General features: G+C 41.2%; 1 protein-coding gene across 4 annotated transcripts; it reads right to left on the reverse strand.

The window, feature by feature from the left end:
- Positions 1-1,028: 1,028 nt before the first annotated feature.
- Positions 1,029-21,029, reverse strand: C3H17orf49 (chromosome 3 C17orf49 homolog). 4 transcript variants are annotated; one of them, XM_063445982.1, is made up of 6 exons: positions 20,889-21,029; positions 10,775-10,869; positions 3,504-3,605; positions 1,896-2,104; positions 1,669-1,773; positions 1,029-1,304 (listed from the first exon to the last, which is right to left on the reverse strand). In XM_063445982.1, exons 1-6 carry the CDS (start codon positions 20,907-20,909, stop codon positions 1,240-1,242), a joined length of 597 nt encoding a protein of 198 aa, XP_063302052.1. In that variant the 5' UTR covers positions 20,910-21,029; the 3' UTR covers positions 1,029-1,239. The 4 variants fall into 4 exon arrangements, with proteins under 4 accessions (XP_063302052.1, XP_063302051.1, XP_063302054.1 ...); XM_063445981.1 differs by having other exon boundaries at positions 1,669-1,776; XM_063445984.1 differs by lacking the exon at positions 3,504-3,605.
- Between the last annotated feature and the right edge of the window lie 3,407 nt (positions 21,030-24,436).

The following is a 24,436-nucleotide window of genomic DNA, read 5'->3' on the forward strand; positions in this document are numbered from 1 at the left end:
ATATCGGCAGCATACTCACACTCGCCCATCACATCTTAGTATTGTATCAATACTGCCTATCTATACTTACAGGGAATGGCCGCATACTATGCGATTACTGCAAGGCACATCTTATAGCAGCACACAGACATCTCTCTACTGCAACACATACATTAACAGTGCCCATCTTACAACTCACATATACTGTCTGTGGAAATCACAATATTGGCTTTGCATTTCTTTATATATTGACCCATCTCTCTATAGCAGCACACATATATTGACAGTGACCATCAATCCATTGCAGAATATCTACATCAGCATTTTACATCTCAACAACAGCACACAGGATTTGAGAGTGCCGACCTCTTCTTTGAGGCAGACTGATATCAGCAGTGCCCATCATTCTATCGCCACACATGGATATCGGCAATGCCCATCATTTTATCGCCACACATAGATATCGGCAGTGCCCATCATTCTATCGCCACACACGGATATTGGCAGTGCCCTTCATTCTATCACAGCAAGTGGATATCGGCAGTGCCCATTATTCTATCGCCACACGTGGATATCGGCAGTGCCCTTCTTTCTATCGCCACACGCGGATATCGGCAGTGCCCATCATTCTATCGCCACACACGGATATCGGCAGTGCCCATCATTCTATCGCCACACACGGATATCGGCAGTGCCCATCATTGTATCGCAGCATGCTGATACCGGCAGTGCCCATCACTGTATCGCAGCATGCAAATATATCGGCAGTGCCCATCATTCTGCCGCAGAACACGGATATCGCCATTGCCCATCATTCCACTGCAGCACGCAGATATCGGCAGTGCCCATCATTCTATCGCAGCACACGGATATTGGCAGTGCCCATCATTTTACAGCAACACGTGAATATCGGCATGCCCTTCTCTCTGTAGCAGCACACAGATATTGGCAGTGCCATTGTGCTTACAGTTGCCAGTTCTGTTTGTGCTGCTTCAGGGTGTAGGGGAAATTCAACAATCAAAAAGCATAAAGAACATGAAATATTGTTTTGTTTTGTTCCAACACTTTAATGTTTTATTTAAAAAAGATGAAAAGTATTGTCTATAAGGTCCATCATGTAATTGCTGGTCACAAAGTCTTTGTCCTTCTACAAGTCATTTGCAGGTATCTCCAGGCTTAAAACCGGAACACGAATGCTACATGAGCTTACAGGGGTTGGTCGAAGGTCTATGTACACAAGGGGTCACAAGTCGCAATGCATCAACGAGATAAGAGAGGAAGGTCACTGGAGTTCATTATGAAACTGGAGTCCAAATTTAGATTATCTGGAAAAGGAAAAAATAAAGAAGATTGAAAGACGTAGGGCTAGTGTAAGTGCAATGGTATAGTAAAAGACACAAAAGAGGAAAGTGGGAGAGTGATGTGCTTTGAAGAATTCATATGAAAAATGTGTAGAAATGAAAAGGAGATGGACCAAGTGAGGAATTTTGCTGTAGCTTAGGAAAGAAATAGGGACACATAGAAACAGACTTAATGAGAAGCTTTAGACAAATGTTGGTAAGAAAACTGGAGTCATAGAAAACAGGACATAAAAAGAGAACTTTACAAAGAATTCATAACGACAAAAAAAAGATTGTCCAAAAAAAAAAAAAAAGACGAAATTGGGCAAACATCTGACAGATTTCGCACCCTGGTCAAAGTTTAGTTTTTTCACGGTGCTCCGGTCTCCCAACCCTTCGATATCCACGAGGTCACTGTTGGCGTCTGAGTCATTAAGAGCACTAAGAGTTACATCTGCTGGAACGAGAGTAAGTAGAAGGAGGTGTTACTATAGAGTAATACAAAGTTCCTCACACATGCACTAGACCCATCCTGTCAGTGTCCCACTCTCTCCCTTTTCGTCACAATTCTCTCACCAGATGACTTGCGCTTTTTCAAGGCACCCTGTGATCCTTCAGGAAGAGTTGTGCCACTTACAACCTGCGGTGCAGAGACTGCGATGACAGCTGGGACAGAAGAAGACACAGGGACCACCTTCTTTATTAGCTTCCTCGGGGACTCGCTAGATAAAGGAACTCCGCTATCATCATAAATCTTTCGCTTCACAGCAAACTTGATTTGAGCACTAGAGGGGGGAAACAGAGTACAAGGTGAATAAGGAGCCAATCTTCTTGAGAGAATTCAGGGTCGTTTAAATAAAACGTTTCATTGATTAAAGAAGTTGAAAACTAGAGTTATTTTACTGATGTTTTAACATATATCCTTTAGGTCAGTTTAAACAAAATACTGGCATCCAGCTGTTTAAGCTCAAGGGAACTGCATACAGCAATTTGAGGGAACAAAAGATTTATAACTGCTTTCTGGAGTCCAAAGAAATTAGGTCAAGGACTAAAAGGAGATTAGGTCAAGGGAAAAAGGGAAATCAGGTCAAGGGATAAAGGGAGATTAGGTCAAGGAATAAAGGGAGATTATGTCAAGGAATAAAGGGAGATTATGTCAAGGAATAAAGGGAGATTAGGTCAAGGAATAAAGGGAGATTAGGTCAAGGAATAAAGGGAGATTAGGTCAAGGAATAAAGGGAGATTAGGTCAAGGAATAAAGGGAGATTAGGTCAAGGAATAAAGGGAGATTAGGTCAAGGAATAAAGGGAGATTAGGTCAAGGAATAAAGGGAGATTAGGTCAAGGAATAAAGGGAGATTAGGTCAAGGAATAAAGGGAGATTAGGTCAAGGAATAAAGGGAGATTAGGTCAAGGAATAAAGGGAGATTAGGTCAAGGAATAAAGGGAGATTAGGTCAAGGAATAAAGGGAGATTAGGTCAAGGAATAAAGGGAGATTAGGTCAAGGAATAAAGGGAGATTAGGTCAAGGAATAAAGGGAGATTAGGTCAAGGAATAAAGGGAGATTAGGTCAAGGAATAAAGAGAGATTAGGTGAAGGAATAAAGGGAGATTAGGTCAAGGAGTAAAGAGAGATTAGGTCAAGGAATAAAGGGAGATTAGGTCAAGGAGTAAAGAGAGATTAGGTCAAGGAGTAAAGAGAGATTAGGTCAAAGCATAAAGAGAGATTAGGTCAAAGAGTAAAGAGAGATTAGGTCAAGGAATAAAGGGAGATTAGGTCAAGGAATAAAGAGAAATTAGGTCAAGGAGTAAAGCGAGATTAGGTCAAGGAGTAAAGAGAGATTAGGTCAAGGAATAAAGGGAGATTAGGTCAAGGAATAAAGAGAAATTAGGTCAAGGAGTAAAGCGAGATTAGGTCAAGGAATAAAGGGAGATTAGGTCAAGGAATAAAGGGAGATTAGGTCAAGGAATAAAGAGAGATTAGGTCAAGGAATAAAGAAAGAACGATGAGGGGGCAGAGATGAAGGATGAGTAGGAAGTAAGAAAAAGAGGAGAAACAGAGGAGGACCAAAGTCCCATTTTCCTTTATTACTGACAATCTCTCTTACCAACCTCCTTCCCTTTCAAGCTCTAATTCTTGAACTCTCCCCTCCTCTCATACCCCTGGCTCATTCCCTTTCCTTACACTGTCCTTTCCTTGATAACTGAGCTGATCTGATTTAAGTCTTCCCCGAAGCGTCTGACAGCCGCATGTAACATCTGAATCTCTGTGTCTGTCCAGCGAGCCCTGGGAAGACACAACAGGAAGGCAGGTATGAGGCATGAGACAGGACAAAATGCTGCGGTGGGGTCAGTTGAGGACATTTTAGAAATAAGGGGTAAATACTTACAAATTTCACAGGTTACCAAATAACCCTCAAGTATGGAGAGAGGGGGTTAATTGACTGATCCAAAATTGAATAGACTAAGGGAATTACAAATTTTAGGTTAAAATAGATACACTGAACAATGTCACTAATTCAGCAATGTTGGCCTGAAGTGTATTAATTCCTTAGCAATTCTCCACAATTCCGAGTTTAGTGAATAAGAGCCATTATGGAAGGAGGTGTAAGGGAATAGGTCATTGAAAGGCTACAAACAATTTTAAAAAGAAGGTTCATATAGCTCCACCGAGATCCTGTCTAAGCTCTGTCTAGGCACCAAAATTACTTGTCCTAATGAAGTGATCTTGTAGCTTACATACGGCCACTGCAGCCTGAGAAACTTCACTGTCTACATATTGTAATTCCCAAGTTTAGCGAGTGTCCTTCAGATTCAGCTCTTAAATTAATTTTACATCCAGCGTTAGCATGCAAGGTATGCTAATGCAGGATGTATCCAATGCTTCTCATAGAGAGACACTGGATTCAGAGAGAAGCACTGGACTGGCAGAATGTGGCTATAGCTGCGCATCACTGTTTGTTCTCAGTTATTTCCCATGAAAAGACTCTGATAGGACAAAAGTTATCAGGATTGAGGAGTTCAGAGGAGGACTGGGCTGCATGGAGGAAACTGGAATAAATATATGTTTTATGTTTAACAAAGGGAATGAGGGCGAGCCAAGTATATTTAATTGGTACACAGAAAAAGGGGGGTAACCCCAGATTGAACCGATATACGTGGAAGAGAGGTAGTGTACCAAAAAGGGGAGCTGGGATTGGGATCAAATACCAAATAAGCATTTATTGATCCAGACTTGGAAGATAAAAATAAATAAATACATTTTATTGAAAAGCGTTAATTAAAATTGCCCAGGGTAAAGGCAAATCACGTAGTACTCTTGTACTGTGATTAACACAAAAATGAAACTATGAAAGTGGGAAAGTACGGTAAATAAATGAATACAATAGTGTATCCATATATCAGCAAGTATAGCAACTCAGTACGCAATATAATAGATTAATCCAATCGTACTACTTATTTCGGGAACAAGGTTAAGAGTATCACCTAAAGACAAGGATATAGGTCTATGCCAGGGATAGGCAACCTTCGGCTCTCCAGATGTTGTGGACTACATCCCCCATAATGCTCTTACACACATAATGCTGGCAAAGCATCATGGGAGGTGTAGTCCAAAACATCTGGAGAGCCGAAGGTTGCCTATCCCTGGTCTATGCACACGTCTGTGCCAAGAGATATTCCAAAAAAACTGTCTCAATAAGGTGATATAATGTGTGTGACGAACCACCTGGCACCTCGACCGGGTACCTCAGTCAATCGATGCTTCCTAGTCCTTGTGAGCACCATAACCACTGTAAAACCCACAAACCACTGCAGCTTGGGTGGGGTCTCGCTGTCCTCCACCCACATTAGACCCAAGACCAGGATCCAGCTTCCAGTGGGTAGACTTCTCCTTGTCCAGAGAGCTAAGCAGGCTGCTCTTATAAGAGCAAGTGATTATACTCAGGGGAGTATAGTGATTTTAGCAATCCCCAGAGTGTGAATATAGCTCTCCAATCCCCCAAACATGAGCCTAGACTTCATGAAGGGTAAAACGAATCTAATTTAATGGTAGCCACAACTGGCCTTTTATGACAGTCCCCATGCAAGTGGCACTCTCCCCTGGACCTGAGAGTAAACCACAGTAGAAACAAATACACAATCACATTGGCTCTCAGGTCCAGGACACTCCCATACAAAATAGGTCACACAATTTTACAAACCCCTCAAAATACCTTAAAAACACACAAAACCCCTACAAAAGTTTCATCCCCTCATAGCCCTGATCTGGGTGACCAAAATATAAAAAAATCACCCAGATCAGTTCAGGGGTTCAGGAATTTCCTGGAAGTCATTGTTTTGGCCGACTGCACGCATGGTCCCATGCCCAAAACAGTTCCAGATAATCAGGGCTTGCGGTCGGTCTAGTTCGGTAGTTTAAAAATGAACAAACTACCGAACATAGTCAATAGTCTTACCCTGGAGCTTGATCCCCTTGTTCGTGGGAATGTTTCCACCGAACAGCAGTGTGTTGTGGAACCAGGGGTGTTCGGGAGTTTCTGTGTCCGTTTTCAGTTCCATGAGATTCATGCCCAAACACCGCTGCCTGCGTTCGCGGGAACAAGCTGGCCGCCACTTCATGGTCGTCCATAGCAATTGCAGCCACCCAGATGAACACTTAGAACAGTGCGGTGGAAATTGCTACAAAGTAGCAATTAGGCTTAACAAGCTCCAGGGTGGTCTCCAGTTCGTGCGGCTGTTTGGTTCCCGAACCAAATATAAAATCCCACGAACCAAGTCCGTTCACATCATTTTTTTAAATGGCCCATAATCTTTTGGTAAGAGGCTGGCCAGCAGGTCCCTCCAAGAACACGTGACGAGGCTCAGTTCGTCACAATGTGAAATAGTCCTTAGTACCGGGAAAAGTATTGGAAGGGCACTGCAAGGTCGCCTATCAGGGATGTTTGATTGCAAAAAGTCTAACTTCCGTTACAAGGCAGGTATTAGCGTAAAGATGGTTGCCAATTGATATATAGAAAGTGTAGGTTTTAGATGAATAGTGTCCTATTACAGAAGCCAGTTTTAACTAAAGTAATGGAGTGAACCTTACTAAGTAAGAGAATTCTAAAGAGATCAGTTTCACAAATAAAAACGTGATGTCACTTTTAAAGTTTTGTGTTTATCACATTACAAGAGAACTACGTGATTTGCCTTTACCCAGTGCAATTTTAATTAACGCTTTTTAATAAAATGTATTTATTTAATTTTTATCTTCCAAGTCTGTATCAATTAATACTTATTTGGTATTTAATCCAAATCCCAGCTCCCCTTTTTGGTACACTAACTCCCTTCCACGTATAGGTTTTAAGTTTGTTTTATTAAACAAAATTAAAAAAACACATTTATATATTAAGATAAAGATAAAGAGAGGAAGATAAAACTGAACTGATGGGAAAAAGTGAAGAGTAAATCAGAGACCAAACATAGGGACAAGATGGCACATGCAGGAGTGCAGGTATAACATTGTGTGGATGTTTTATTAGTGGTCTGGGTGCAGTGTCCCTGTTTCCCTGAGACCGGCAAAGTTTCAGAGAAACTGCAATGTTTATATTGCAAGGTTAAGACATCCTCTAGTGGCGGTCTACCAGACTGCCAATGGAAGCGCTTTCTGCTGTTTCACAGAGTTTAAGTCCGTAAAACGATGCTGGACGCCATAATGCTTTGAATGAGGACGCTGAGTAGCCCTAACAGGAAACTCCAGTGCCAGAAAAACAATCCGTCCCCTCTCCCTCCCACCCCCCAATCCTCGGTTGCTGAAGGGGTGAAAACCCCTTCAGTCACTTACCAGAGGCAGCGACAATGTCCCACGTTGCTGCTTCTTCCTCCACGCCGCTCCTCCTAGTGATTGCGTCGGCCGGTAGGCGAGACTGATCCCGCCCACAGGCCGGGGAGACCTAATGCGCAGCAATGCCGCGCATGCGCATTAGACCTCCCCATAGGAAAGCATTGAAAATGCTTTCAATGCTTTCCTATGGGGAAATGAGCAACGCTGGAGGTCCTCACAACGCGTGAGTACGTCCAGCGACGCTCTAGCACAGAGACACGGAAATCTGTGCTAGAGACACGCAGGTGCCCTCTAGTGGCTGTCTAGACCACTCCAATGGGCAGAAGTGGTCTGGGTGCCTGGAGTGTCCCTTTAACATCCCCATAGGAAAGCATTGATTCTCATCGCATGTGCATTGGGTTCCACCTACGCTGCTGCCAGAGACAGATCCAGCACCAAAGGACCCCAGTGCTGGAATATGGTGAATGAAACCCTTTTATTCTTTAGGTTTAGAAATAAGCTTTGTATGGGACAGTGTGCTAGATAGAAAATATAGTTACACAAAAAAATTGTAAAATAAAAAAAAAAGAGTTCGCTGTGAGCTGCATGGGATTACAGTGTAGACCGGCTGATGCCAGCACTGTAGTTTGGCACACATTTTGTTAGGAGCCACATTGTGGTTTAGTAAATATATTTTTCCAGGTCGCTAGGCGACGTTTGCTAAGCTGAGGACATCCAGTGTCCCCTAAAATCCCATAGGAAAGCATTGATTCAATACTTTCCAATTGGGTTGTCCTACCGCAATCGCAGCGCATGCGCATTAGGTCCCCGACGTTGGGGGAGGAGCGAAGGCAATTTTGTATTCCTAGCCTATAATTTCCCTTTAAAGTTTTTTTTCTTCATTACATCAGGTTAAAAAACAAAGTCAGTGTTTCAGTTCTGCACAGAGAACTTACAAAACATTGGTGACATCTGCTTCTGTCCACTAATCGAATGCTTTTCCTAGAGAAGTATTGAATCTAATTATTTTTTTTTTTATTATTCTTTGTTTTTTATAAGAAGCATTAGCAGCATTCAGCATCCTGGTTCTGCATCCTGGTTGCTTGTCAGACAGCCACTACAGGCATATTCTGCCAAATAAAATCCTTACTGTTTCTCACATACATCAATATTTATATTGTCTACGCACCAAAACCGACTGCTCTTTTAACCCCTTCAGGACCGGCCTGTTTTTGCGATGTTTGTACGTTAAGGACCAGAGCAGTTTTAACACTTTTGTGGTGTTTGTGTTTAGCTGTAATTTTCCGCTCTCTCATTTACGGTTCCCATACAAGTTATATACTGTTTTTTTCACGACAAGAAGGGCTTTCTTTACATACCAGTATATATATTATGTCATATATTGTATTTAAAAAAAATAATAAAATATGGTGAAAAATAAAAAAAAAAACATGTTTTTGGACTTTTACTTGAAAAATCTTTTACTTATCTACAAAAGCTAATGAAAAAAACTGCTAAATAGATTCAAAATTTTGTCCCGAGTTTAAAAACACCCAGTGTTTACATGCTTTATTGCTTTTTTTTGCAAGTTATAGGCCTATAAATACAAGTAGGAAATTGCTGTTTCAATATATATATATTTTAAATGTATCAATAGTGACATTGTTACACCGTTATCTGTCATAAATCCCCGAAACACACCTAACATGTACATATTTTTTAAAGTAGACAACCCAGGGTATTCAAAATGGGGTATGTCCAGTTTTTTTTAGTAGCCACCTAGTCACAAACACTGGCCAAAGTTAGCATTTATATTTGTTTGTGTGTTAAAAATGCAAAAAACGCTAACTTTGGCCGGTGTTTGTGACTAAGTGGCTACTAAAAAAAGCTGAACATACCCCATTTGCAATACCTTGGGTTGTCTTCTTTCGCAAATGGTATGCCATCATGGGGCTAATTCTCATTCCTTGGCTACCATACGCTCTCAAAGGCAACCTAACCAATCTGACAAATTTCAATAAAAAAAAAAAAAGTAAAATCAAGCCTTATATTTGACCCTGTAACTTTCACAAACACTATAAAACCTCTACATGTGGGGTACTGTTATACTCAGGAGACTTCGCTGAACACAAATATTAGTGTATCAGAACAGTAAAATATATCACAGCAATAATATCCTCAGTGAAAGAGCTGTTTGTGTGTGAAAAATGCAAAAAACTTCACTTTCACTGACAATATCATCGCTGTGATATGTTTTACTGTTTTGAAACACTAATATTTGTGTTCAGCGAAGTCTCCCGAGTAAAACAGTACCCCCATGTACAGGATTTAGGGTGTCATAGAAAGTTACAGGGTTAAACACAGTGCTAGCAAATTAAATTATCTGGACTTTTGGCCTGGGTTGGCAGGCAGGTCCCTCAAATTGCAATCATTAAAATTACTTAATTAGGTAAAAATATTACATAAATATGCACATAGAATTTTAATATATATACATATTTATATATTTGACGTCTACGTGTATATTTATGAAATTATTTATGTAATTATGTATGTGGACATATGTATATTTCGTATTATTTTTATTTATTTATTTATACATAGATATATATATCATTACATTCTAAGTATATTTTGATATAAATATATATATATCAATATCAAAATACTGTTAGAATAAAACTGAATATATATATATAATTTTTTTTTAATTATTAAAAATTATTTTTATTTTTTGTTATTTATTTTTATTAACATATTATTTGTATTTTATAATAATATATATATACCATATATATAGTTATTATATATATTGTATATATTCGTGTGTAATTTAAATATAAGTGTATTTTTATAATTATATACGTATATATAAATATAAAAATACACTTAGTGTGACATTATATATATGATATATATACATATATTATATATAGGTATATATAGATATAATACATGTATATATAGCATATATATACACATATTATTTTTTTTTTTTACACAGATTTTTTTTTTACACTTTATTTTGGATTTTTCACTTGCAGGGAGACTGCCTGTCAGCACAGACAGTCCCCCTGCAGGCAGACACATGGACACCTATTGCGGTCATGTGATCGAGTGATCACATGGCCGTGGGGTCCTGATCTGCCGAAGGGGGACTGCCTGGGCAGACAGGCAACCCCCCTGGACCGGGTGGAGCACTGATCGCCGCCGTGGGACCGACGGCGATCAGGTAAGTAGCCCCAGACCGTTATGACGGTTCAGGACCGTCAGCGGTCCAAACGCACGTTTTAGCGCTGACGGTCCTGAACCGTCAGCGGTCCTTAAGGGGTTAAAAACAATAAATAAAACTTTTTTTTATCAAAAAAAAAAAAAAAAAAAAAGCATTTTGTGTCATTAAAGAAATATTCATGGAAAAGTTTAGTGACCGTGAGAAATCGGATAGAACGTGAACTTGGAATAGTTGGGGGAAGCACAATCATGGAGCACTGGTCACTTCCTGTTCTGCTTTAGAAACATATCCTGTTCAAGGTGATGAGAAGTGCGTAGGAAATGCAATCCTACAGAAACGCATAGCATTTCAAGGTACTGCATATAGGTTGTATGGAGTTTGAAATCGTAAACAAGAGATACAGAGACAGGAGGTTGAGTACCCTGCTGGGGAGGAGTCGGTCACTGGGTGAAGCTGCATGGTCAATTCTCCCAGTTTTGTAAAAGCAGCTCCAGCAGCTGAGAAGATCTCCCCGACCTGGAATGACAGAGACGAGGCATAAAATTAATTCTATGATATACAAACAATACACCTTTGTATTCCTGGCACTAGAGTATCCCTTTAAAGTGGGAATTCAAAATAAGTGGGAAAAATGTAGGCTAGAATATTGGATTGGAAAAATTCTTCTCGTCCCAGATTTAATCATCTAGGATAAGCTTTTCAAATGACCGTTCTGCTATAAAAACCTTTCAAATGATTTATATGAAGAGAAAATGACTACAGAGTGAGATGGAACTGACCCTGGAGTCAAGAGGAGGACTAAATGGGCAACAAATGTGGGCATAACCCAGAACGATAAACAGTAGAAAAAATTCCCAAAAGTCAGAGTTGTTGGAGGGGAGAGCAAGAGTCCAGCTTCCAACAGACACTAACAAAGGGTGTGCCCATGCATAAGGGTAAATAGCTCAAGTCCCATGGTATAGGGGGTATCGATAAAAATAATAAATATTCTATAGAAAAATATTTAAAATCAGTGAAATATAACCATGAATACTACAACCTTAATAGGTGAAAAAAAAGTGCTAAACACACTGGGTCTAGATCTGAAGTGAAGTCTGCCTTGTAAAACTCAAGTGTAAATAGTACTTAGGGCAATGAGACTATGTATCTGCCTGGGAATGTAAATAATGGCATAAAAGAGATATCGGTAAAGGATACCTGTATATGGAAAAAGACCTGCATATGTTATTTCAAGCCTATAATGTGGGGAAAACCCCTTCTTGTAGTCCGAGTCTAAACTCAATCCCAGACTACCTAGATGCTAGTAGTAGTGTTACAGGAAAAAATCAATAAGAATTGCAGTGCAGTGAGTTTAAGTGGGTATTTATAAATTCTCCCACTATAGGTCTAAAATACCAGGTATCTCTACTTGCAAAAAATATATATCAGCAACTCCAATGCCAAAATCGTAGGGGTAATTAAAACGTGTATCTACCCCCCTGGTGAACGGTAGAAATTAAGTATATATAGAACGAGGCTTATCAGTATCTAAGTAGCAGATTAGACAGATACACTGTTGCAAAGAGAGAGAACTATTAAGCAGTCTCTAGTAAATACTGAGATTAATGCAGAACAGGTATACACAGTGGTGTATCCTGGTTTTGTGCTGCCCTAGGCAGGACAAAACTCAGGCGCCCCTCCTCCCCCTGCGCCACCCCCACCCAACCTTTCCCCCCGCCCCGCATTCTAAATACACACACACACATTCACTGACAGATACGCATACACTAGCTAACAGAAACACACACTCGCTAACAGACACACACACTCACTAACATACACACACACTCACAGGCAAACACACACTAACACACACACACACACTAACAGACACACACACACTAACAGACACACACACACCCACCCACATTAACACATTTTTTTTAAATTTATTTTTAACACATTTTTTTTTTTTTTATTCCGGCTCCGCCTCCCAGCCTCACTCTGCAGCTGGCGAGGGAGCTGAGCAGACAGCTCAGGGGAAGTGCTCCCTCGCCGGCCGGCCAGCCGCCCGCCTGGCAGTGCCGCCCGATCGCCCAGCAGCCCGCTGGCATGTCTTGTTAGCCGCAAGGCTAACAAGACATTTGCCTTGGGCATTTGGGGGCGGCTTTTTTTGCCGCCCCCTGGAAAATGCCGCCCAAGGCAAATGCCTTGTTTGCCTCGCGGCTAATACGCCCCTGGGTATACAGTCTAAAGATCCGTAAATCTCCTGCCTCATTCTTATAATGCACTACCCAGGCAGAGCTGTCGTTATTCCCTAGTTAAATTATGGTCATTTCAAAGGATATATCTCGAGACTCCTACGAAAGAAAAAGCCCATAGTGATATTAAAAATAATAAAGCCTAAGTCTGGCGTCTTACTCGACGCGCGTTTCGGCGTTAAGGGGCTAATAGTCCTGCCCTGTTTTACTTAATATAGGGTTTTACAGCGCGACCGGACCCCTTTCACATCAACAGCATGGGTGGAAGTGACAGCTGGTCACTTCTTACGTGAGAGATTGGAGAGTAGGGAGCGCATACCAGGAGTGTCAGAACCTAACTCCCAACCAGCACACTTGACACCAGGAAAGCCTGTACCCAGGCGGTAGGAAACGGAAAGGAAGCTATAAAAGTGTAGATTTTGATTGTGTGTGTCAGTATGTCTGTCTCTGGTGGGCCCACCAGTTTATATGTCAGTAAGTCACTCAGTGTGTCTTGCAGTATATGTATCTGTGTGTCAGTATGTCTGTCAATATATGTGTCTGTGTCAGTATGTCTATCAGTGTAACATAGAAACATAGAATGTGACGGCAGATAAGAACCATTCGGCCCATCTAGTCTGCCCAGTTTTCTAAATACTTTCCTTAGTCCCTGGCCTTAGCTTATAGTTAGGATAGCCTTATGCCTATCCCACGCATGCTTAAACTCCTTTACTGTGTTAACCTCTACCACTTCTGCTGGAAGGCTATTCCATGCATCCACTACCCTCTCAGTAAAGTAATACTTCCTGATATTATTTTTAAACCTTTGTCCCTCTAATGTAAGACTATGTCCTCTTGTTGTGGTAGTTTTTCTTCTTTTAAATATAGTCTCCTCCTTTACTGTGTTGATTCCCTTTATGTATTTAAATGTTTCTATCATATCCCCCCTGTCTCGTCTTTCATCCATGCTATACATGTTAAGATCCTTTAACCTTTCCTGGTAAGTTTTATCCTGCAATCCATGAACCAGTTTAGTAGCCCTTCTTTGAACTCTCTCTAAGGTATCAATATCCTTCTGAAGATATGGTCTCCGGTACTCCAAGTGAGGTCTCACCAGTGTTCTGTACAATAGCATGAGCACTTCCCTCTTTCTACTGCTAATACCTCTCCCTATACAACCAAGCATTCTGCTAGCATTTCCTGCTGCTCTATTACATTGTCTGCCTACCTTTAAGTCATCAGAAATAATCACCCCTAAATCCCTTTCCTCAGATGTTGAGGTTAGGACTCTATCAAATATTCTGTACTCTGCCCTTGGGTTTTTACGTCCAAGATGCATTATCTTGCACTTATCCACATTAAATGTCAGTTGCCACAACTCTGACCATTTTTCTAGTTTACCTAAATCATTAGCCATTTGGCTTATCCCTCCTGGAACATCAACCCTGTTACATATCTTAGTATCATCCGCAAAAAGACACACCTTACCATCAAGACCTTCTGCAATATCACTAATAAAAATATTAAAGAGAATGGGTCCAAGTACAGATCCCTGAGGTACCCCACTGGTGACAAGCCCAAGCTTCGAATATACTCCATTGACTACAACCCTCTGTTGCCTGTCACTCAGCCACTGCCTTACCCATTCAACAATATTGGAATCCAAACTCAAAGATTGTAGTTTATTGATAAGCCTTCTATGTGCAACAGTGTCAAAAGCCTTACTGAAATCTAGGTAAGCAATGTCTACTGCACCACCCTGATCTATAATTTTAGTTACCCAATCAAAAAAATCAATAAGATTAGTTTGGCATGATCTCCCTGAGGTAAACCCATGTTGTCTCTGATCTTGAAATCCATGTGTTTTTAGATGTTCAACAATCCTATCCTTTAACATGGTTTCCATCACTTTCCCTACTACTGAAGTAAGGCTTACTGGCCTATAGTTGCCCGACTCCTCCCTATTACCTTTCTTGTGAATGGGCACAACATTCGCTAACTTCCAATCTTCTGGGACTACTCCTGTTATCAATGATTGGTTAAATAAATCTGTTAATGGTTTTGCTAGTACACCACTAAGCTCTTTTAATAGCTTTGGGTGTATTCCATCAGGTCCCATTGACTTATTTGTCTTTACTTTTGACAGTTGAAATAGAACCTCTTCCTCTGTAAACTCACGTGTAATAAATGACTCATTTATCCTTTTTCTTAACTGAGGTCCCTTTCCTTCATTTTCATCTGTAAATACCGAACAAAAATATTCATTGAGGCAGTCAGCTAGACCTTTATCCTCATCTACATACCTTCCTTCTTTTGTTTTTAACCTAACTAATCCTTGTTTTACTTTTCTTTTCTCATTTATGTATCTAAAAAAAGTTTTGTCCCCTTTTTTACTGACTGTGCTATTTTCTCTTCTGTGTGTGATTTGGAAGCTCTTATAACTTGCTTAGCCTCTTTCTGCCTAATCTTATAGGTCATTCTGTCTTCCTCACTCTGGGTTTTTTTTTTATAATTACTAAATGCTAACTTTTTGTTTTTTACTATTTTGGCTACATCTGCGGAGTACCACAGTGGTTTCTTGAATTTTTTGCTTTTACTGACAAGCCTAATGCAATTTTCTGTTGCCTTCAGTAGTGCAACTTTTAAATAATCCCATTTCTTTTGGACTCCATTTAAATTGCTCCAGTCTGATAATGACTCCTTTACACATATTCTAATTTTAGAAAAGTCTGTTTTTCTAAAGTCTAAAACTTTTGTTTTTGTGTGGCGTGACTCAGTCACTGTTCTTATATTAAACCACACTGACTGATGATCACTGGATCCTAAACTTTCACCTACAGTAATATCTGATACCAAATCTCCATTTGTTAACACTAAATCTAGTATGGCCTCTTTACGAGTTGGCTCCTCAACAACTTGTTTAAGAGACAATCCCAGTAGGGAGTTTAGAATATGTGTGCTTCTGGCACAAGTAGCTATTTTTGTTTTCCAATTCACATCAGGAAGATTAAAGTCACCCATGATGATAACTTCCCCCTTCATTGTCATTTTAGCTATTTCTTCAACTAGTAGATTATCCAACTCTTCAATTTGTCCTGGGGGCCTATAAATCACACCTACACGAGTTACTGTGTGATTACCAAATTCTAATGTAACCAAAACGGACTCTATGTTCGCCTCACTAACCTTTATTAGGCTAGATTTTATGCTATCCTTTACATACAGGGCCACCCCTCCCCCTTTCTTGCCTTCCCTGTCTTTTCTATATAAAGAGTACCCTGGTATTGCTATGTCCCAGTCATTTTTCTCATTATACCATGTCTCAGTAACAGCGACTAAATCTACACTATCAGTTGCCATTATTGCCACAAGCTCATGGATCTTATTCCCTAAACTGCGAACATTTGTAGACATGACTCTAAGCTTATCATTTTTTAACACACTTGCTACAGGCACCTTCTGTCCTTGTTTTGGGGGACAATTGGATTGATGTTTTATCACCCTTTTGCCCCCCCCTCCTAGTTTAAATACATCCTAGCAAAACCTCTGAACTGCTCACTGAGAACATTTGTTCCCTTTTGAGAAAGATGCAAACCATCTTTTTTGTACAGTTTATTTCCATTCCAAACAGAGCTACCATGAGCAATAAAGCCAAATCCTTGCTCCCGACACCATTCACCAAGCCACAAGTTAAAGTCCCTAATACGCATCCGCCTGTCGTTCTGAGTGTTATGCACAGGCAGAACTTCAGAGAATGACAGTGTGGAAGCAACCTGCCGTATATCATTGGCAAAAACACTAAAAACTTCCTTAACCTCTGAAACCTCATTGCAAGCCAAGTCATTTGTCCCTAAATGGACAAGTACATCCAATTCCCCTTCCTGCTTTGCTTGCTTAACAATATTAATGATACGTCTCCTGTCTCTGTGAGCAGGAGCTCCGGGAAGACACCTCACAAGACCACCATTGTCCATCTCCACACCTCTTATGATGGAATCCCCCAACAACAACTGCTTTCTATTAGGCCTCACCATAGTCTTCAAGCCTCTCTGCACAACACCACTAGCCTCAGTGCCTCTCTGCACAACACCACTAGCCTCAGTGCCTCACTGCACAACACCACTAGCCTCAGTGCCTCACTGCACAACACCACTAGCCTCAGTGCCTCACTGCACAACACCACTAGCCTCAGTGCCTCTCTGCACAACACCACTAGCCTCAGTGCCTCTCTGCACAACACCACTAGCCTCAGTGCCTCTCTGCACAACACCACTAGCCTCAGTGCCTCTCTGCACAACACCACTAGCCTCAGTGCCTCTCTGCACAACACCACTAGCCTCAGTGCCTCTCTGCACAACACCACTAGCCTCAGTGCCTCTCTGCACAACACCACTAGCCTCAGTGCCTCTCTGCACAACACCACTAGCCTCAGTGCCTCTCTGCACAACACCACTAGCCTCAGTGCCTCTCTGCACAACACCACTAGCCTCAGTGCCTCTCTGCACAACACCACTAGCCTCAGTGCCTCTCTGCACAACACCACTAGCCTCAGTGCCTCTCTGCACAACACCACTAGCCTCAGTGCCTCTCTGCACAACACCACTAGCCTCAGTGCCTCTCTGCACAACACCACTAGCCTCAGTGCCTCTCTGCACAACACCACTAGCCTCAGTGCCTCTCTGCACAACACCACTAGCCTCAGTGCCTCTCTGCACAACACCACTAGCCTCAGTGCCTCTCTGCACAACACCACTAGCCTCAGTGCCTCTCTGCACAACACCACTAGCCTCAGTGCCTCTCTGCACAACACCACTAGCCTCAGTGCCTCTCTGCACAACACCACTAGCCTCAGTGCCTCTCTGCTCAACACCACTAGCCTCAGTGCCTCTCTGCACAGCACCACTAGCCTCAGTGCCTCTCTGCACAGCACCACTAGCCTCAGTGCCTCTCTGCACAGCACCACTAGCCTCAGTGCCTCTCTGCACAGCACCACTAGCCTTAGTGCCTCTCTGCACAGCACCATTAGCCTCAGTGCCTCTCTGCACAGCACCACTAGCCTCAGTGCCTCTCTGCACAGCACCACTAGCCTCAGTGCCTCTCTGCACAGCACCACTAGCCTCAGTGCCTCTCTGCACAGCACCACTACCCTCAGTGCCTCTCTGCACAGCACCACTAGCCTCAGTGCCTCTCTGCACAGCACCACTAGCCTCAGTGCCTCTCTGCACAGCACCACTAGCCTCAGTGCCTCTCTGCACAGCACCACTTGCCTTAGTGCCTCTCTGCACAGCACCACTAGCCTTAGTGCCTCTCTGCACAGCACCACTAGCCTCAGTGCCTCTCTGCACAGCACCACTAGCCTCAGTGCCTCTCTGCACAGCACCACTAGCCTTAGTGCCTCTCTGCACAGCACCACTAGCCTTAGTGCCTCTCTGCACAGCACCACTAGCCTCAGTGCCTCTCTGCACAGCACCACTAGCCTCAGTGCCTCTCTGCACAGCACCACTAGCCTCAGTGCCTCTCTGCACAACACCACTAGCCTTAGTGCCTCTCTGCACAGCACCACTAGCCTCAGTGCCTCTCTGCACAACACCACTAGCCTTAGTGCCTCTCTGCACAGCACCACTAGCCTCAGTGCCTCTCTGCACAACACCACTAGTCTCAGTGCCTCTCTGCACAACACCACTAGTCTCAGTGCCTCTCTGCACAACACCACTAGTCTCAGTGCCTCTCTGCACAACACCACTAGTCTCAGTGCCTCTCTGCACAACACCACTAGCCTCAGTGCCTCTCTGCACAACACCACTACACTCTGAAAGTGCAGAAAATGAATTATGTAGAGCAACAGACTGTGCAATATGCCTTTTATCCACAACTCCAAGTCTACTAGATCCTACAGTAATCCATCTGCCATTCCTAGTATGTCTCTGCGGCAGTGGCTTTGCAGTAGTTCCAGACTGAGTTTGTTTACCAGATAATTTACAAATCTCAGACTTCAAAAATACAATCTCCTGCCGCAAGATAGAGAACTGTCTACAGATTAGACAACAACCAAACCTGCAAAAAGTGGAACGTGAAACAAATGCAAAGCAACTATTACACTGAACTAAGTCTGCCATTCCAATGAGGTGAATAATTTAAATCAAACAAACCTTAACTTTTTATTTATCCTCCTGAATACCTCGGATTACCTCCAGGTTATCTCCAGAATATCTCCAACCACACACACACTTAGAAGCAACACTTAGATGAAGCAACCAAGCTATATGTATATGTGTCTGTATGTCTAATGTGTTAGTGTCTATCAGTACATGTGTCTGTGTATCTGTATGTTGTCATTGTGTGTATCTGTATATTGTAAAACGCCTCCCTACCCTCCTTCCCCCTCCATACAAACACTGCCCCCATACACACACTACACACACTGCCCCTATACACACACTGCCCCCATTCACAAACTGCCCCCATTCACAAACTGCCCCACAAACACTGCCCCTATACACACTGCCCCTATACACACTGCCCCCATACACACACTACCCCACAAACACACAATACACACACTGCCCCCAATACACACTGTCCCACAAACACTGCCACTCTCACACACACTGCCACCCTCACATGCACACTGCACCGCTCACACACACACACACTGCCCCACACATACACTGCAACCCTGACATACACTGCCGCCCTCACAGACTCGCACACACACTTCACCACTCACACACACACTGCACCTTTCACACACACACTGCACCCCTAACACATACCACTGATCCTATGCCCTATATCCCAGCAGACCACAGGTAAGTTGTCAAACTGTTCTTAAACGGTTTGACTACTTACTCTGGGATGGGATCCTGGCACTACTGGCGCCATAACTACTACACTGAGCTGTAGTGGTTATTGTGCCTGGATTATTTATTTAACCCCTTAAGGACACATTACATGTGTGACATGTCATGATTCCCTTGTATTCCAGAAGTTTGGTCCTTAAGGGGTTAAATAATCTACAAGTGCCCCTCCTGAGATCAGGCTCTGGATCCGCCACTGGTTACAACTACATGTCTGTGTTCGTCCACCCATTGTAAAGTGCTGCGGAATTTGTTGGCGCTATATAAATAATGACATCATAATAATACTCAGTGTATAGTAGCCATACTCAGTGTGTAGTAGATATACTCGGTGTATAATATACCCAGTGTATACTAGATATACTCAGTGTATAGTAGCCACTCAGTGTATACTAGATATACTCAGTGTATAGTAGCCATACTCAGTTTATAGTAGCCATACTCAGTGTATACTAGATATACTCAGTGTATACTAGATATACTCAGTGTATACTAGATATACTCAGTGTATACTAGATATACTCAGTGTATACTAGATATACTCAGTGTATACTAGATATACTCAGTGTATACTAGATATACTCAGTGTATAGTAGCCATACTCAGTGTGTAATAGCCATACTCAGTGTGTAATAGCCATATTCAGTGTATAGTAGATATACTCAGTTTATAGTAGCCATACTCAGTGTATACTAGATATACTCAGTGTATAGTAGCCATACTAAGTGTGTAGTAGCCATACTCAGTTCAGTTTGTAGTAGCCACTCAGTTCAGTTTGTAGTAGCCATACTCAGTTCAGTTTGTAGTAGCCATACTCAGTGTACAGCAGCCATACTCAGTGTACAGCAGCCATACTCAGTGTACAGCAGCCATACTCAGTGTACAGAAGCCATACTCAGTGTACAGAAGCCATACTCAGTGTACAGAAGCCATACTCAGTGTACAGTAGCCATACTCCGTGTACAGTAGCCATACTCCGTGTACAGTAGCCATACTCCGTGTACAGTAGCCATACTCGGTGTGTACTAGCCATACTCGGTGTGTACTAGCCATACTCGGTGTGTACTAGCCATACTCGGTGTGTACTAGCCATACTCGGTGTGTACTAGCCATACTCAGTGTGTAGTAGCCATACTCAGTGTGTAGTAGCCATACTCAGTGTATAGAAGCCATACTCAGTGTATAGAAGCCATACTCAGTGTATAGAAGCCATACTCAGTGTGTGGTTTTGTAGTTATGAGCTTCATGATAAATCCAGAGGCTGGCTGAGCGTGACTCGGGTTTTAGCCCACCAATGCTGCCCATCCAGGCACCAGACCTGCACGGGATTCATTGACAATAACTTCCTAGAATCCCCATCCTTCCTGGAACTACAATTCCCGACATGCTGTGCAACACAATAACCTGGCCCACATGATCCCAGCCCGCCAATCAGTCGCCGTGCACGTTGCCCGGTTACCTTGGTGGATGCTGACGTCATGGCGCCAGGCTCAGCGGCTCGGTAGCTATGTGAGCCGAAAATCCTCTTCCGCCGGCGAACTCGCAGCTCTCGGTGAGCCGCCCTCTGAGCGTACGATTACACGCCCCCTTCGCTGCCTATTGGTTAGCCGTACATCCCTGTCTCATTCTCATTGGCTCTGACTCAACGTGGGCCCACCAGTTTATACACAACTTGGATTCCTATTAGCTGCATGCTTTGTCATTCATCCACTGAACCCGCCTCCCCTGTACACTGATTGGTGGAGCTTTCCCATCGGTGTGATTCCGTTGGCTGCGCCATGTTGGAGTTCAGTTTGTCACTTTAAATAGACCAAGTGCACACTGCGATGTCAGACTGGCTCCAAGGCCTGGGGACATTATATTATATATTATATTATATAGTATGTGTTATATATATATATATATAGGATCCATTATATTATATAGTATGTGTTATATATATATATATATATAGGATCCATTATATTATATAGTATGTGTTATATATATATATATATATAGGATCCATTATATTATATAGTATGTGTTATATATATATATATATAGGATCCATTATATTATATAGTATGTGTTATATATATATATATATAGGATCCATTATATTATATAGTATGTGTTATATATATATATATATATAGGATCCATTATATTATATAGTATGTGTTATATATATATATATATAGGATCCATTATATTATATAGTATGTGTTATATATATATATATATAGGATCCATTATATTATATAGTATATTATAGTATAGTATGTGTTATATATAGGATGCATTATATTATATTGTATGTTATATTATATAGTATGTTATATAGTATGTGTTATATATAGGATCCATTATATTATATAGTATATTATAGTATAGTATGTGTTATATATAGGATGCATTATATTATATTGTATGTTATATTATATAGTATGTTATATAGTATGTGTTATATATAGGATCCATTATATTATATAGTATGTTATATTATATAGTATGTTATATAGTATGTGTTATATATAGGATCCATTATATTATATAGTATGTTATATAGTATGTGTTATATATAGGATGCATTATATTATATTGTATGTTATATTATATAGTATGTTATATAGTATGTGTTATATATAGGATCCATTATATTATATAGTATGTTATATAGTATGTGTTATATATAGGATCCATTATATTATATAGTATGTTATATTATATTATAGTATGTGTTATATATAGGATGCATTATATTATATTGTGTTATATTATATATACAGATGAAAAGAGTGCACTCGAAAGGTCTTCTTAGAGATATAAACAATTTATTGTGCCAAATTTCAAAGACATACAAGTCGACGTTTCAGTCCTCGTGGGACTTTTTTCAAGACAATGAAAGGCAGAAAAAAAGTGATTTAAATATACCTTACAGGTGATTTGATTGGAGAGTAAGTTATATGAAAGAGAGGCTGTGCAAATGTGAAAGTGATTACTCAACTTTGAAAATAGGGATTTAACCCCTTACGTGCCTAGTAAAAAGGCCTGGAAGTGTGTGTGGTTACGGCCAAGTGTCTAATGATCTGCACTCGCAGACATATTAAAATTCAAGGATAAGAGATATCGAAGCCACCTTAGATTAACTAAGAGTTCAGGAATCTATTTGTATATTTAAGCATCTATTGGAACAAATTTGTTAAACAAAGTTAAACAATACCTTACGATTGCTACATTTTTAAACACTAACATAAGGTGGCTCCGCTTTAAATTGGAATTCCAAGTGCCATGTGGTTGCAGACCTAATTATAGATACATTGTAGAAAAATTGTAGAAAAAAATTTTCAAAGTATATTTGAATAACCCTAGGGATACTATGTATATACTAACTTAAATGTATTGCAAATTAACGGCCATACAGTCTATGGAGTGTAGCAGGAGCATCAATAAGCTAACTTGGCTAAATAAGAATTAAAAATTAATATATGATTGATTTAACAAAAAGTCTCATGAGTTAATCACCAGTAGTGGTTTTTCTGTGACCTTTAGTACAGATATGTATCAGTTACTATTGTTTACGAGACTATGGCTTCTTTATCTTTTCGGGATGAAGCAGCTGAGTGGGTTGATTTCATTAAGTCCCCCCGGGGACAAAGTTCCTAATGTGAAGATCCAAAAGGCTTCTCTTTGAAGAAGTAGGACATCTCTGTCACCCCCCCTGCTCGGGGCCGGAACATGTTCAATGCCCATAAATTTCAATGTGGGCAGTGTATGCCCTATATCCAGAAAATGTTTGGCTATGGGGGTGGTTGCTATGCCGCTGGATAACGCAGTCCTGATGGTGGATCTGTGTCCCCTCATGCGCTCCCTGAGGTCATTAGACGTTTTGCCGATGTACATGAGTCCACATGGGCAGGTGATGCGGTAGACTACGTGTGTAGTGGTGCACGTGATCCTTTGCCGTATCCTGTATTCTTTACCTGAGCGAGGGTGGTAAAACGCTTTGCCCGGGGTCATACTATTGCAAGCCATGCACTTCAAACAACGATAACAGCCTGGACTTTGAACAGACTGATGCGCCATAGATGTATCTGTATGGACCAGATAGTCTCTCAGGTTCCTGTTTCTCCTATAGCTAATCATTGGGGTATTCTGGAATATCGTCGGTAGTGTCTTATCTTTTTTGAGAACCTCCCAGTTGTGTCTTATTTTCTGGGACATCTCACCCGATAGTGAATGGAACGTTTGGGGGAAGATCATTCTATTTTGGTTGCTTTTAATTTTGGGGCCATCAGTGTAGTTTTTGAGTGCTTTTGAGTATGCACACTCCAGCATCTGTCTTGGATATCCACGTTGTGAAAATTTTTCAAACATTTCTTGTACCTGGTTTGCTGTTTTCGTAGAGTCAGAGTTGTTCCTCAGTATTCTCATAAATTGAGATACCGGTAAAGATTTTATAAGGTTAGGTGGAGGGTGACTACTGGCGTGTAGTAACGTATTACGGTCAGTTTCCTTTGCAAATAAAGTATACCCCAGCTTGTTATTTTCTATAAAGATACGAAGATCCAGGAAGTCGATTTGTTTGTTGTTAATTTGATGGGTAAATCTTACTGGTGAATCCAATTGATTCAGTGACCTTATCATGTCATGTAGACCTTGTTCCTCACCCGTCCATATGATGAACACGTCGTCGATATATCTCAGATATTTCAGAATATGATGACCATATTTTTGGAGAATGTGTACCTGTTCATATGCATGCATGTATGCATTAGCATACATGGGTGCCATAGGGGCACCCATCGATGTCCCGGATATTTGTATGTAGAATGCTTTTTCAAATCGAAAATAATTGAGTGTAAGACATAATTCCAATAATTCAAGTATATATTCAATCGGGGGCTCTATACGTTCTTGGTACTGTGTTAGTATTTGGCGCATCGCCTGGATTCCCTCCTCGAAAATTCTAATCAACAACATCAAATTGAGGAGAACAGCGAAAAGTTTAAAATGAGAAGTACC

Source organism: Pelobates fuscus, chromosome 3 (genome assembly GCF_036172605.1).
Source record: "Pelobates fuscus isolate aPelFus1 chromosome 3, aPelFus1.pri, whole genome shotgun sequence".
NCBI classification, from domain to species: Eukaryota; Metazoa; Chordata; class Amphibia; order Anura; family Pelobatidae; genus Pelobates; species Pelobates fuscus.

Bases quoted from the DNA above. Each gene is read 5' to 3' on its own strand.
- C3H17orf49 (XM_063445981.1), bottom strand. From the start codon at position 20,909: ATGACGTCAGCATCCACCAAG. The intron at 3,606-10,774 runs GTACTCAACCTC...GTGTCTTCCCAG, and splicing joins ACCGACTCCTCCCCAGCAGG to GGCTCGCTGGACAGACACAG. The intron at 2,105-3,503 runs GTAAGGAAAGGG...TCCCCCCTCTAG, and splicing joins GTTATCAAGGAAAGGACAGT to TGCTCAAATCAAGTTTGCTG.